This window comes from Miscanthus floridulus, chromosome 18 (assembly GCF_019320115.1).
Source record: "Miscanthus floridulus cultivar M001 chromosome 18, ASM1932011v1, whole genome shotgun sequence".
Classification (NCBI taxonomy): domain Eukaryota; kingdom Viridiplantae; phylum Streptophyta; class Magnoliopsida; order Poales; family Poaceae; genus Miscanthus; species Miscanthus floridulus.
This window is the reverse complement of record NC_089597.1, coordinates 87,028,688-87,044,369: the sequence shown is the minus strand read 5'-3', so window position 1 is coordinate 87,044,369 and position 15,682 is coordinate 87,028,688. Positions and strand designations below refer to the sequence as shown.

Below are 15,682 nucleotides of genomic sequence, written 5' to 3'. Positions count from 1 at the left end.
CAGAAAGGAAGTAGGGCAGTGGTCAGGGCACTACGGAAGCTCTTCAGGGTTCTGCTCCACGCCTTCGGGAGCGGGGGCTTGCGGATTCTCCTGCGGGTTCTCTTCCTCTGCTTCTTCGAATTCCAGCAACGTGATCTCTTCCTCCGATCCTAGATGCATGAGTATGGTATGAGTATTACGAATGCATAATGTTAACAAGTGCATCGCGTTGTTTGAGTAGGTGCATATCTCTTCTCGATTACTACTTAACTATTTCTACAATGCATCGACTACACCACAACCAGCAGCTACTTGTTTCACTCATAACTGGAGTTCTACAAATTCAAAAACAGTGATCCTGGACATTCTGGAAAGCTTATCAAATTCTCTACAACTTTGTTATTAACCATTTTTACAGTCTACATCAATTTCAACATGCAACTCATCATATTCTAGAATCAGTCCGAAAATGATTTAACATGCAATATAAAGTAAGAATGCTTCTACTTTATGTAATCGTTCCAAATTTGACAAACTAGAATCTACCAACAGTGTAAGCATACCAATTACAGTTAAGATGATATAATGGTGAAGCCCAAACTATTTATTAAATTGCCTTTATTATTTTATTTAGATATCTAGGTTAAATAATAAATATATATCAGCTGGGCTTAATAAATTCTCCAAAATTTACAGAGCCTTAATAATGCTATCAAAGGACTACTATAAAAATTTCATGTCATTTTACTAAGTAGAACATTCTATACAAAAATGATAAGGAAGCAGGGCTTGAAATAGCATAAATGGAAAATCCTATTGAAAAGTGTCAAGCAACAGATTTCTTATTTTTCCTAACATCCATATGGTACTAGTATCACCTCCAACAAATTTCATGTATTTTGGACTCATAATTAATTTATAAAAATTCATGCAAGGATTAACTATTTATAAAAGAAAAATCTATAACTATAGATCTACACATGCACTGGTCCTCAAATTTTTACCCAAGCTCATGTATGACAAGAATAGCCTACCACAAAAATTTCATAATTTTTGGAGCATAGGAACTCTAGATATAAAATAAACAATTTTGAATGCATTCAAAAGCACATTTCAAATCCTTATTTAAATCTCCAGAAATTTCTACTGTTGAAGCCAAGAACATATTTTTACTAAATACTACACTTCCTAAGCAACACAATCATATTTATTTCACAATTTTTGGAGCTACCAAACTGAAGATACAAATTTCACAAAACAAATCAAAAACTGGATTCAAAATGAGTTAGCCTTCACTACTGCTGTCGCTGACAGGTGGGACCCGCTGGTCAGGGGACCCCACATGTCATCGACACCGAAGCAGAGTGGCGGCGCTGTACGCTGCGGGCGCGGCCAGAGCTCGCCGACGGTGAACTCGCCGGCGGTGACATCATCACACGGTGATCTACTCGACTTCGCGCATCGATTGAGCTACGTGGGTGGCCTTCTCGTTGGAGCTAGCGGCTACGGCAGCGGCCATGGCGGGGTGGAGGTGTGGGTCGACGGTGAAACACCGGTGTGGGCTACGGTGGCTCGAACGGACGCTGCGCCGAGCATCACCGAGCTACGGCGGAGCTACCTAGTGCCCTAACGCGGCCTGGGATGGACGGTGGTGACGTGGCCACGGAGACGGAGCTCACGGCGGAACTCCGGCGAGCTTAAACGCGCGGCGATGGCTTACCAAGCGCTGTCAGTGGTCACGGGAAGAAGCAGTGGGTCGCTGAGGGGACGGAGGAGCTATGGTGGTGGTGCTGGAGTGGCTAGGCGCGGGCTACGCGCGGCTATGGCGACGGCGGAGCTGCGGGCGCTCGGCGGCTACTGCTGGTGCTGCGACGAGGAGGAAGGCCGAGGAAAAATGAAATGGGGAGCACGGGAGGGAGCGGGCGAGTGCGGGGGAGCTAAAGCCGTGCTCTGGCCTGGCCGAGCCACACGCGGCGAGGCGCCAGTGACGCGCGGCCGTCGCGGACTCCACGCGGCGCGCGATGTCTGAAGCCGGTCGGCCATCGAGCTAGGCGATTCAGTTCGTTCAGACACGATCGGAACAGCCTGACAGCGAGTTTTGGTGATGACTTAACTTCCAATCCGTGACGAATTAGCGCTAGGTTACTACACCGACTTTGTAGACCTAAGTACCAGTTACAATTGTTGTTCAATGATCGGGTTCCAATTCTTATCGTAAACCAAGTAAAATCATGATCAAAGTCGGCTCGTCAGGCTGTCAGGGTTCCTGACTTAGAAAAAAATCGTTAAGTGTTGAAAACTGGGTTTTGCTGGTTTTTGTGGGACCCATTCAAGCATGTTAGAAGCTAAATCAGTCCATGACCCAAAAATAAAATTTGTTCCTTATGTCAAACACTACAACTTTGCTTTAGTGAACTCCTCCATGCAAGGTCCCTAACACCTAGTTCAACTTTAGTCAAACATGTCACTTTGAAATCATGATACACATTCAAACCATGGCTAAATGACCAAACTAGCCCTAGCACTAAATACCAAAGTTGTTCCTAATGATATCCTAAGCATGTTAAAACAATTTGCAAGGTCATTTAAGCATTTCATGTAGTAGTCACTCATATAGCTATTCAGGTCAACACATGAAATATCACTTAAGTGCTGGATCATGAAATGTGGCCTTCATGAACAAGGTTCCTTTTGTTAACCTAAGTATAGCTAAGGTGTTTTAGTGACCAACATTACCCACTTGCATCCATTTGCACATGATCACATGCATATGTTCTAAGAAACACGCGATAACAAGTAATGTTTCATATGTTTCGATCAAATGTTTCAGTTGTAATTGATGATTTATGAATGCTTGATGCTCATGCTCATGTTATGCAAGTCAAGTTATGCAAGGCTAACACCTGAGGTGTTACAGCCCCTCCCCCTTATAAAAATCTCGTCCTGAGATTTGCAAGACCTACCATTCTTGGAAAAAGGCGGGATAAACTTCTTGCAGATAATCTTCTCTTTCCCATATAGTATCTTGTTCACTATGATTGTTCCACACCACCTTATAAAACTTAATGATCTTACTCCTTGTTACTCTCTCCATCACTTCTAATACTCGAATTGGCTTTTCTTCATAAGTCAAATCCGATTGAAGTTGCACGTTGGTGGGTGCAATAGCTTCTTCCGGTACTCGAAGACATTTCTTTAGCTGAGAAACATGGAACACATCAAAGATTGCACTCATATCTGGTGGTAGTTGTAGCTTATACGCAACATTTCCTTTTCGTTCCAAAATTTTGTATGGCCCTACATATCTTGGTGAAAGCTTCTTTTTCATCCCAAATCTCTTCACACCTTTCATGGGTGATACTCTTAAGTACACATAGTCACCTACTTCAAAAGTTAGTGGTCTTCTTCTTCTATTGGCATAACTCTTTTGTCTTGATTGAGCTGCCTTCATGTGTTGTTGGATGATACGTACTTGTTCTTCGGCTTCATTGACAAAATCAATACCAAAATATCTCCTTTCACCGGGCTCAATCCAATTCAATGGAGTTCTACACTTTCTGCCATACAAGGCTTCAAATGGAGCCATTTTGATACTCGCTTGATAACTGTTGTTATAGGAGAATTCAGCTAAAGGTAACCATTTCTCCCATGACCCTTTTGAAGATATAACACAAGCTCTAAGTAAATCTTCTAGGATTTGGTTTACTCTCTCTGTCTGCCCTGAAGTTTGTGGATGATAAGCTGAACTCCTGATTAGCTTGGTTCCCAAAGCTTGGTGTAAGTGTTCCCAGAAACGAGCTACGAACTGTGGTCCTCTATCCAAGATTATGGTCCTGGGTACTCCATGCAATTTCACGATCTGGGATACGTATATCTCAGCGTATTTCCCAACTATATACCTCGTGTTCACGGGTATAAAGTGTGCTGACTTGGTAAGACGATCAACAATGACCCAGATTGAGTCATGTCCTTGTGGCGTTGTTGGAAGGCCTGTGATAAAGTCCATGCTGATTTCCTCCCATTTCCATCCTGGAATAGGCAATGGCTGAAGTAATCCAGCAGTTTTCATGTGAACGGCTTTCACTCTACTGCAGTTATCACACCTAGCAACATAGGCTGCGATCTCTTTCTTCATCTTAGTCCACCAAAAACGGGTTCTTAGATCTTGATACATTTTACTACTACCCGGGTGGATGGACAATTTGGACGAGTGAGCTTCTTCTAAGATTTGATTCCTTAGCTCATGGTCTTTTGGCACCACTAGTCGGTCCTCAAACCATAATACACCTCTTTCATCCAATCTAAAATGTTTGGTTTCTTGCTCTTGCATTTTTCTCTTGATGTGACTTATTCCTACATCTGTCTGCTGTAGCTCTATGATTCTGCCCTCAAGCGAACAACTGATTGTGATATTGTGGAGTACAGCAGGATGTAGCAAGTTGAATCCATCTTCCAATAGCGCTTCCATAGTGTTGCAATGGGACTTTCGACTAAGTGCATCGGCTACCACATTAGCTTTACCCGGATGGTAATGCACTTCCAAATTATAGTCCTTAATCAATTCTAGCCATCTACGTTGTCTCATGTTTAGTTCTAGCTGGGTAAAGATATACTTGAGGCTTTTGTGGTCAGTATAGATATGACATACATTGCCCAACAAGTAATGTCTCCATATCTTTAATACATGGACAACGGCTGCAAGTTCCAAATCATGTGTAGGGTAGTTGACTTCATGTTTCCTCAATTGCCGAGAGGCATATGCAATTACTCTCCCTTCTTGCATAAGTACACATCCCAAACCTATTCCTGATGCATCACAAAATACATCAAAAGGCTTTTCAATGTCTGGTTGTGCTAGCACTGGTGCTGTAGTCAACAAAGTTCTGAGGGTGTGAAAAGCTATTTCACATTCTGGTGTCCACTTGTATTTCTCATCTTTCTGAAGTAGTCTGGTCATAGGCTTAGCTATTTTTGAGAAATCTGGAATAAACCGACGATAGTATCCTGCTAACCCTAGAAAACTCCGAACTTCATGAACCGAAGTTGGGGCTTTCCACTCCATGACCTCTTGTACTTTTGATGGGTCTACTGAGATTCCATCTCTCGATAAAATGTGACCTAAGAAAGGTACTTTGCTCATCCAAAATTCACATTTGCTAAACTTGGCATATAGCTTATGCTCCCTCAATCTAGATAGGACAATCCTCAGATGTTCTTCATGATCTGACTAAATGACCAAACTAGTACCAGTTACAATTGTTGTTCAATGATCGGGTTCCAATTCTTATCGTAAACCAAGTAAAATCATGATCAAAGTCGGCTCGTCAGGCTGTCAGGGTTCCTGACTTAGAAAAAAATCGTTAAGTGTTGAAAACTGGGTTTTGCTGGTTTTTGTGGGACCCATTCAAGCATGTTAGAAGCTAAATCAGTCCATGACCCAAAAATAAAATTTGTTCCTTATGTCAAACACTACAACTTTGCTTTAGTGAACTCCTCCATGCAAGGTCCCTAACACCTAGTTCAACTTTAGTCAAACATGTCACTTTGAAATCATGATACACATTCAAACCATGGCTAAATGACCAAACTAGCCCTAGCACTAAATACCAAAGTTGTTCCTAATGATATCCTAAGCATGTTAAAACAATTTGCAAGGTCATTTAAGCATTTCATGTAGTAGTCACTCATATAGCTATTCAGGTCAACACATGAAATATCACTTAAGTGCTGGATCATGAAATGTGGCCTTCATGAACAAGGTTCCTTTTGTTAACCTAAGTATAGCTAAGGTGTTTTAGTGACCAACATTACCCACTTGCATCCATTTGCACATGATCACATGCATATGTTCTAAGAAACACGCGATAACAAGTAATGTTTCATATGTTTCGATCAAATGTTTCAGTTGTAATTGATGATTTATGAATGCTTGATGCTCATGCTCATGTTATGCAAGTCAAGTTATGCAAGGCTAACACCCGAGGTGTTACAAGGGAGAGAGCGGGAGAGGGCAAGTGACGAGTGAGGAGGAGTAGGCAGAAGCGGCGCCTTGGCTCGGCTGATGGCTAGGCCACGCGCATCAGCTGCGCCCCCACGCCGCGCAAGCCACTGGCCCAGCTCTACGGCTACGACGGGCCGGCCCAGCTACGCGCTCAACAGACAGCTAGTCCAGCTAACTTAAGCAGTAGCCTCTTAGTGCACATTTAGGGTCCCCGCTGTGAACGGGGACGGGAGCATGCATATCATCCCCGTCCCCATTATCCCCAATGGGATGATTTTTTCTCCATGAAAAAAAGAATTTATACCATCCCATTTCTTAGGGCCTGTTTGGAACGCAGGAATGCAAAACGAAGGAATAGAAAAAAACATAGGAATAGAGTAGAGCAAAAAGTCAAAAACTATAGGATTTGAAAACACAGGAATAAAAACTTTGGGGTGTTTGGATCACAGGAAAACAAAAATGTCACATGTGCCTAAGAAACAAAGCTTTCATGGTTGAAAGCTTGAGAAAATATTGTAGGAATTTTTCCCTTGTGTTTCCTTGGATGTTTTTTTCCCTATGTTTTGTGAAGCAAGGTTAGCCTTTCCTTTGAAAAGGAATGTAACATTCCTTTGTTCCAAACACCAAGTGGAGGAAACTTTCCTATGGAATTCAATCCTTTGTTTTTCCTTTGAAAATCCTCCATTCCAAACAAGCCCTTAATAGGTGAATTTCCTGCAGGGAATCCGGAACGGGCCGGTTGACATCCTTACCTACGCCTCCTCAAACTTTTCCGTTCCTTCCCAGCCGGCCACGGCCACGGCCACGTCTCGCTCGCGTCGCGTCCACCTGCTACTTTTTGGTACAGTATAAAGGCCGCCCATCGCACCGCGCTGTCTCTCATCTCTGTGGTCTCCCTCTCCATTCCGGCCCGCTCCCCATTCCGATCCCAGCGCACGGGCAGTCCAGTCCGGTTCACGCGCATGGAGTCTCTAGTAGCTGCGCTCCCCGCGGGCGGCGCGGCGGCGGCGGCGGCGGCGGCGGCGGCTGTCGGCGGGCTGGTGGCCGCTGCAGCGCTCGCCGGAAAGGCCGGCCTCGCCGGGCCCAAGAAACACCTCAACGCGCCCCCAGGTCAGTCACCCGACTTGATCCCGCACTCTCTTGTCTAATGCGGAGCCTGTCGTCCTGATCCTTGATTAGTCCGGTTCCTTCTTCGGGCATCGGTACAAACTGCTTTTTCTTATGTTCTTGCTGGGGTGACGGAGGATTTAATTTAAGAAGAAATTCTTTCCAGCGTTCCGAATAACAATCACGTCCCTACATTCACCTTTCTTTTTTTTGCATAGAAAATTATAAATAAATTATTTCTTGCATTTCCTAGTGTGGTCGCTAATCCTAGAAAAAAAATAAGGGTATGGATTTTGATGCCATGTATACTGGACCACTACCGATTACCGAATCACATTCTGAGCGTGCCTGGGAATAGTTTAAGGTTGACTGGTTGAGCGGTGCTAAACTATCTGTAGCCTGCTCTCCATTAGTGCACACTTATCACCGGATTACTACGCATGCTGCCCAACGTGCCTAACTGCCTAAATACTTTTGGTTCCAGAATTAAAATCATAACCTCGAATTAGAGCAGTTTCTTAATCTGACAATAAGACATAATTTAAGCTAATGGTAGGCTGTGTGAAATTTACAGTGAAAATTACTTGATTCGTGGCTCACCTAACATGAACAAAACAGAAGCTTCCAGAAGTTTGTGAGTTGTGTTAAGCAAATATATGGAGTGTGGAATACTGATACATCCGCCTCCATGGCCCACCTAATTCATTGGTGTAGATCAGATCAACATCAATCTTGATCTAGTTGGGCTGTCCATAACTCTGACCTTCCACCAACTGACAGCAACAAGTCAAAGTGATGTCTTTTTCTTTGTAAAAGTTATGCAAAGCAGTCGACAGTCTTGAGATTTACATGTGCAGTGTTACAGGGAAATTTGTTATTTCATTCCTTCATTTATATTTCTAAGAAACTAGTTTTTATCTAAAAAAAGATAAAATGGTGTCACTGCCATAATGCCATGTCACTTACTGAAACCCTCTATTTGCTTTTGATTAAAATGGTCATTTGTTCTGATTGAGGAACTGCTGAAAAGGAGCCTCGTGAAACTTCAGCAGTACCTTTTTTTTAAAGGCTTGCTCATGAATCAATTTTCGACAAGTTATTCTCTCTGCTTATTTCAGCTTCTTATTTTGATTTATAAACTGTCTAAGAGTCTAATACAAAGTATTTTGTTCCTTGAATACTTTTAAATTTTTATATTGTGTTGTGCCAAACTAAGGAAATATGTTTACATTATTACGTTGTATCCAAACCTTGGACTAGCAGTTTGCTTGGTGTTGTTTTACCATAGTATTCCTGGCAGTGAGGTAAGTGAATAACACTACCAAACTCCAGAAATCTTCATGAATATATAAATAATTTATTCTTGTAATTTGATATTGTATAAAAACCTAGTTTGGGGCAAGCATATGCTTATTTCCACGTAGAAACTCAAAAATAACAATAACATAATATGGTACCAGGTTTAGCATTTAATGAACCCATGTTCTTATCAAATATTACAGATTTTCTGTCTGGGTAAAATAACTAAACCTTCGAGTTATTTTATTTCTTTTCATGCAGCTGTCCCTGGTTTACCAATGATTGGGAATCTTCATCAGTTGAAAGAGAAGAAACCCCACCAGACCTTTACAAAGTGGGCTGAAATTTATGGGCCAATTTACACTATAAGGACCGGTGCTTCTTCTGTAGTTGTGCTCAATTCAGCTCAAGTAGGCAAGGAGGTTAGTTGGAAGTTGTGTGTTTTCATCTTTTGTGGTTCCTTAACCTATAACATTGCGATTGGCTACTATACATATTTTTTTCTCCTGAAGTTCGGGTAACAGATGGCAATTGGACCTTTAGTGGTGTTACCATGATTATTGCATAATAAACTCCACACTTTTAATGTTGTCTCTTCTAGTATTTTTCTTAGCAATACGAGTTTTTAATGGTGATCTCCTAAGTCAAACACTGATATGAGAGTTCTGTTTGCATCCTGAAACAAAATCTTTAACAAAAAAAAGACCATTTTACAACCCTGACATTGTATGTTTTTCTCGAACACTGACATTATATGTTTGACTCATTATTCAAAATATCAGCGTAGCATCAAATTCTCCCAACTGATGAAAATAATCAAGAAAAAATATTAAATTATTTTATTGACATAGGGTATAGTGTCATCTTTCATCCCCACAAATTTTGAAACCAAGGCTTTGTTGTTGTTGTTGCTGTTGTTGCTAAACTTGTATGTGGAGCAATAAAAAAGGAAAAAAAATAGGGCGTGATCTGATCCAGTTTGAATAATTTGTGGTAGTAAATTGAGTCAACATTTTGTATGGGGGTTAAATGGAAAAATAAAATAGTTTAGATGGTATAAATGGGTTTCTGTTAATGATAGAGTTGATGGCCAGGTCCGTAAAGGCTTAAATTCGGTCATCATCCTAGGTGCTTGGGCTATCTGGACTCACCACAACCGGTGTGTTTTCGATGGCATTTCCCCTTTTCTGACTGGTTTTATGCCACTAGCTTTAGAGGAGTTGAGGTTTTGGAGTTTGGTTAGGATTTGAGGTGTGTATTATCTCGTTGCCCTTGTGCCGGTTTGTATTTAAAGTTTTATTAGTTGCGCGAGTTTTAGTTCTACAGTGTTTTGTGTGTGGGTGTGTGATCTGCATGGGGGCTCTAACCCCCCTTTTTTCTTGTTAATATTATGATAAGCAGGTCTCTTGCGTGTTCAAGAAAAAAATGGTAAAATGGATTTCCTTCTTCCTATTTTAAAAACTAATTTGTTGTTATCCTGGCTGAAGGGCGGGCCTGGTGCAAGCGGTAGAGTCTTACCGCCTGTGACCGGAAGGTCCCGGGTTCGAGTCGTGGTCTCCTCGCATTGCACAGGCGAGGGTTAGGCTTGCCACTAACACCCTTCCCCAGACCCCGTACAGAGCGGGAGCTCTCTGTACTGGGTACGCCCTTTTGTTGTTATCCTGGCTATAATTTTTCTTGTGATGGAATGAGCCTTTTTGCTTCAAAGACATACCAGGATAAAAGTTATAGTGTTGCTGTAATATTATTTCTTCTTACATTTGCCAAAACTAATATGACAGTTATTTTGGTCCTGCATTTTACAGGCAATGATTGCAAAATTCTCATCAATATCTACTCGAAAGCTATCTAAGGCATTGTCAGTGCTCACCCATGACAAAACTATGGTTGCTACAAGTGACTATAGTGACTTCCACAAAATGGTTAAGCGTTATGTCATGACATCCATGCTGGGTACTTCTGGCCAGGTATAGGTTACAATTTTGACATCACACAATTGTAATAACTGTTCTTCAGTGTCAACCACGACTTCAATCAACTGAGGTCTAACAATGCTGTGATTGCACATAACATCAGAAACAATTTAGGGACACAAGAAACATGATGATTGACAACATGTTGAACACTTTCCAAACATTGTTGACCGATGATCCAAATTCTCCTCTGAACTTCCGTGAAGTCTTCAAGAATGAATTATTTCGCTTATCCCTGATTCAGGTAAGTCTACATTTAGTGTGGTTGTTCATGGTTGCTCCATAAATTTTTATTACCTTTGTTCATAAATAGATGATATCCTAGAGCTTGTCCAACTTTACAAACTTTTCCCACTAATGCACATAAAAGTATTAAGATTTAGCACATGGAAATGATATTCTGGATTTGTCATCATCAAATTTATATAAACTTTTGTAAAGAAATAACTGTTGTTGATGTAATGGAGGTAGTAGTAGCTTCCATGCATATCATGATTAAGATTTAAGAACTTCACATTGGCCTGTATACATTTCTGAGATTGCCTGCTGCAATTTCAGGCTTTAGGTGAGGATGTGAGTTCAGTCTACGTGGAGGAGTTTGGGAAGGCTATATCAAAGGAGGAAATCTACCAGGCCACTGTGGCTGACATGATGATGTGTGCAATTGAGGTCGACTGGAGGGATTTCTTCCCATACCTCAGCTGGATTCCAAATAGGAGCTTTGAAACAAGAGTACTGACTACGGATGCTAGGAGAACTACAGTGATGCAAGCCTTGATCAATCAGCAAAAGCAAAGAATTGCACGTGGAGAGGTAACACAAAGGCATACTTCAACGATTTTGTTGAGAGAGAATATATAGAAAGGTTATTCTTGAGTTCTTAAATCAGTATAAACTCCAACGCAGACTAGGATATCCTACCTGGACTTCCTGCTGGCAGAGAATACACTGACTGATGAACAGTTACTGATGCTGGTGTGGGAGGCAGTCATAGAAGCTGCTGATACTACTTTGGTCACGACCGAGTGGGCCATGTATGAGATTGCGAAGCACCCAGAGAAACAGGTAAGCATTGAAGCTTGTTGTTCACCTTGTAGAAAGACTGTTAACTACTTATACTATTTGGTAACCACATTTCTTTCGCACATCAGGAATACCTTTATCAAGAAATCCAAAAAGTGTGTGGCAATAAGACAGTTACCGAGGATCACCTGCCAGAGTTACCTTACTTGAACGCGGTGTTCCATGAGACCCTGAGGCGGCATTCTCCAGTTCCATTAGTGCCTCCAAGATTTGTCCATGAGAATACCCACTTGGCTGGCTATGAGGTTCCAGCCGGCACAGAGGTGAGCACAACAATGACCACTCACAGCAAGCTAAGTGTTGCATATATAATGTTGGCTGCTGGCAGGTGAGTTCTAACACAATTCACAAATCTGCTAGATGATCATCAATCTGTACGGATGCAACATGAACAAAAGCGACTGGGCCGATCCTGAGGAATGGAAGCCAGAGAGGTTTCTGGACGGGAGGTTTGAGGCTGCCGATCTGTACAAGACCATGGCCTTTGGTGCAGGAAGGAGGGCCTGTGCTGGCAGCATGCAGGCGGTGAACATCTCGTGCACAGCCATTGCTAGGTTTGTGCAAGAGTTTGCCTGGAGGCTCAAGGAAGGTGACGAGGACAAGGCTGACACCATCCAGCTTACAACCAACAGGCTTTACCCATTGCATGTGTACCTCACACCAAGAGGAAGGAAATGACTCAAATGAGCATGAATTGTAGATAGGTTATTACTGTACTATTTCAGTACTTTGCTATTGCTTATGTATGGAACTTTTGGATGAGAACTCTACGCTGTGGTAGTTTTATTTGGTCTTTGGTCTGTTAAAAAAAAACCAGAAAGTTAAGTGTTAATAATACGAAGTGCATTTCATCTTCTTGGAAATAAAATTACATGGGGACCGTCCGCACCTAGGATAGTGCAGACGTCCAACAAATCACAACATGTGGATAGAGAGTTCGGAACCAACACGGGAAAGGCGAGGTAGCTGGTCAGATCGGAAGGTCCACAAGTCAGGAACAATATACCAGGTGCTGACAGTCCGCATGGATTTTTTCAACATCTTCTGCGGATTTCAGCTGCCTAGTTAGTACTCCCTCCGTTTAGAAAAAAGTAATTACTAGATTTGTAAGAGTCAAATTAGTTTAAGTTTAATCAAATTTATACTGAATAATATTAATATTTATATCTCTAACTAGGTTCACTATGAAAATATATTCCGTAATTATTTTAGTGTTACTTATTTTTATATCATAAATGTTAATATTTTTTATATAACTTTGATCGAAAAACATATATGGAATGTCTAATCGGAGTCCACGCGAATAAAATACAACTTTCATTAAATCATCTAGCAAAAACGATTTTGAAAACTTCTTCAAAAATTAAAGAATGGACTTTATCATTGGCGTTCCTCTCATCGAGATAGTCGGAAAAACATATTGTCCAATTTGGAGTCCGAATAAAGAAATATGCTCCCAGAAAGATTTCATTGCAATCTCCGGCTAAACGGGTTTTCACAGCCTGAGGCTAAATCATGATTTTCTTGTTGGAAACTCTAATCTAATGGAAAACTTGCAAATTACTTGTAGAGTAAGTTTTCTACGCACACAGGAGCACTCTCTCTATTTATATAAGGCCCTTTTTGGATAGGGGTGACTAAACTTTAGTCATCCCCTTTTTTTAGTTAAAGATCCAAACAGAGTGACTAAATGGGTGACTAAATCAATTAGTCCATTAGTCCCTTAGGGATAACTAAAGGGGACTAAACGGCCAAAAAGACACTCCCCTACCCCTTCCAAACACCATCGTTCCTGAATAAATGAAGATTGTGTGCATTAATTAGAGGTGTTTTTGTCTTTGTATAGTAGCTTTAATGACCATTATCCCTCCATCCAAATAGGGTAGCCCAGGGACTAAAGGATCCAAACAGACCCACGAAGACCACAACCGATTCAGAGATCCATCTATTTAATTGTCGAAAACACATGTTAACCTTACTTTTATCTCCAAGCCCTAGCTTTTTGAACTCCCTTGCTGTCTAGCACGTCTCTCGACGAAATTTGTCAGCGTTTTAGGTGGCCCTCATCCAAGAGCACCCCCACGCGTCTCGACTGCGGGTCTTTCCGAATGTCATTTGTGAGTTTTTCGGACCAACAACAAGCATCTCATTGCCCTTGTTAATCTGCTTGTCGGCTTGCCATTGGGACCATCCGTTTGGTTCCCTCTTGTTTTGGTTTTTTAGTCCTTTCGTTTTTTTTGTCCGTTTCGTTCTCTGTTCTTTTGGTTTTTTATTAGTCTTTTTGTGTTTTTTGGTGAGTCATGTTTTTTGTTTTTATTGTTTCATCAGGTTCATTTCGTGTCCACTTTCTCTTTTAGTTGTCGTTCGGATCGGTTCGGTTATTTTTTAACATCTGTCCCCCGCACTTGGTGGTTTTTTTCTTTTTCTCATAAACGTCAAAAGCAAATAATAAATATAACATCATGGTATTTTGAACAATTAATTTTTTTTTGCCTAAGAAATAAAGGTTTTCACCATCAAATTTTAGTAGATAAGCCGATGGTCCGTTTCGCAAAAAAGAAAAAGATAAGCCGATGGTCCAACTATCAAACTATAAACTAAAATTTTAAGCAGTTTATTGTCTAATCCAATCCAAATTTAGAGACAATTTCTTCACGTCAACAACTAACTTTTTGAGACTTTAATCAGATATTAGAATTATATATTTTTAGGTCATAGAACTCCCATATTTTAACTATAGCAACACATGGATAGTACTCCCTCCATGCCAAATTATAAATCATTCCACTTTTTGAGAGTTTTGACCAAATTTATATAAATAGAATAATAATATTTATGATACCAACCAAGTATCATTAAATTCTTCGTTAATTATATTTTCATAGTATATACCTATTTGATGTCATGAATCTCGACTATAATGGACCAATCAAAATTATACTAGGTTCCTCCAGGAAAAAGTCCCCCGCTGAGAGCCTCCAACCATTGTGCACCCAGAAAAATCCACACAGTAATTCATCTCCATTAAAATCAAGGGCTAATAAAACACCTAAACCAAATCCGATGACCACGATTAGATGTGGGATGCTAGGCTTCTCACCCCGCGCCCTCCTCGCACGCCGCACGCCACGATCCGTCGCGACAGCGATTTAACGCTCGAAGCCAATCATCACTGAATAAAAAACGACGTTCAAAACCTTCTGGGCCGCCGCCGCGCTGTTCGACGTTCAAAACCTTTAAAAGGTCCTAATGGCTAGAGGGGGGGGGGTGAATAGCCTAATAAAAAATTTCTACAACAACACTTAACAAAATGGTTAGACAATTATGAGGCGAAGTAAGTATTGCGCTAGCCTACTCAAAATGCAAGCCACCTGTCACAATTCTAGTTTAGATAGTATCTATTCACACAATAGCTATGACACTACCCTATGTTAGTGTGCTCTCAAAGACTAACTAAAGAGCCACACCAACCAAGCAAGCAAGCTCTCACAACTAGCTACATTAAAGAGCTAGACAACTAGTTTGCGGTAATATAATGAGAGTGATCAAGAAGGTTATACCGCCGTGTAGATGAAGGAACCAATCAATCATAAGGATGAATAACAATGAAGACCAATCACCTCGGAATCAAATGATGAACACAATGATTTTTACCGAGGTTCACTTGCTTGCCGGCAAGCTACTCCTCGTTGTGGCGATTCACTCACTTGGAGGTTCACGCGCAACCAACACAAGATGAGGATCACACAAGCCACGAGCAATCCACTGGAGTACCTTTTGGCTCTCCGCTAGGGAAAGGTCAAGAACCCCTCACAATCACCACGATCGGAGCCGGAGACAATCACCACCCTCCGCTCGACGATCCTCGCTGCTCCAAGCCGTCTAGGTGGCGGCAACCACCAAGAGTAACAAGCGAATTCCGCAGCGAAACACGAACACAAAGTGTCTCTAGATGCAAACACTCAAGCAATGCACTTGGATTCTCTCCCAATCTCACAAAGATGATGAATCAATGATGGAGATGAGTGGGAGGGCTTTGGCTAAGCTCACAAGGTTGCTATGTCAATGAAAATAGCCAAAGGGTATGAGCTTCAACTGGCCATGGGGCTTAAATAGAAGCCCTGTCGGTGTGGGACCCACGGGATACCCCGCAAGGAAGAGAGAAGACCTAGTCTAATTAGGATTCTTCTCCTGTAATCTTAGTAGCAGTATTACTCTGTAATCCTACTAGGAACTCTCA

At 41.4% G+C, this 15,682-nt stretch overlaps 1 protein-coding gene across 1 annotated transcript; it reads left to right on the top strand.

Moving 5' to 3' along the window:
* The first annotated feature begins 6,877 nt into the window (after positions 1 to 6,877).
* On the top strand, positions 6,878 to 12,290 carry LOC136521361 (ent-kaurene oxidase 2-like). Its single transcript, XM_066515094.1, has 8 exons — positions 6,878 to 7,090; positions 8,648 to 8,808; positions 10,192 to 10,353; positions 10,463 to 10,603; positions 10,918 to 11,172; positions 11,266 to 11,424; positions 11,511 to 11,705; positions 11,803 to 12,290. Exons 1-8 carry the CDS (start codon positions 6,943 to 6,945, stop codon positions 12,118 to 12,120), a joined length of 1,539 nt encoding a protein of 512 aa, XP_066371191.1. The 5' UTR covers positions 6,878 to 6,942; the 3' UTR covers positions 12,121 to 12,290.
* The last annotated feature ends 3,392 nt before the right edge of the window (positions 12,291 to 15,682 follow it).

Excerpts from the sequence above, each read along its gene's own strand:
- LOC136521361 (XM_066515094.1), top strand. The coding sequence starts at position 6,943 with ATGGAGTCTCTAGTAGCTGCGCTCCCCGCGGGCGGCGCGGCGGCGGCG. Across the intron at positions 10,604-10,917 it reads TTCGCTTATCCCTGATTCAG|GCTTTAGGTGAGGATGTGAG; the intron begins GTAAGTCTACAT and ends CTGCAATTTCAG. Across the intron at positions 11,425-11,510 it reads CGAAGCACCCAGAGAAACAG|GAATACCTTTATCAAGAAAT; the intron begins GTAAGCATTGAA and ends TTCGCACATCAG.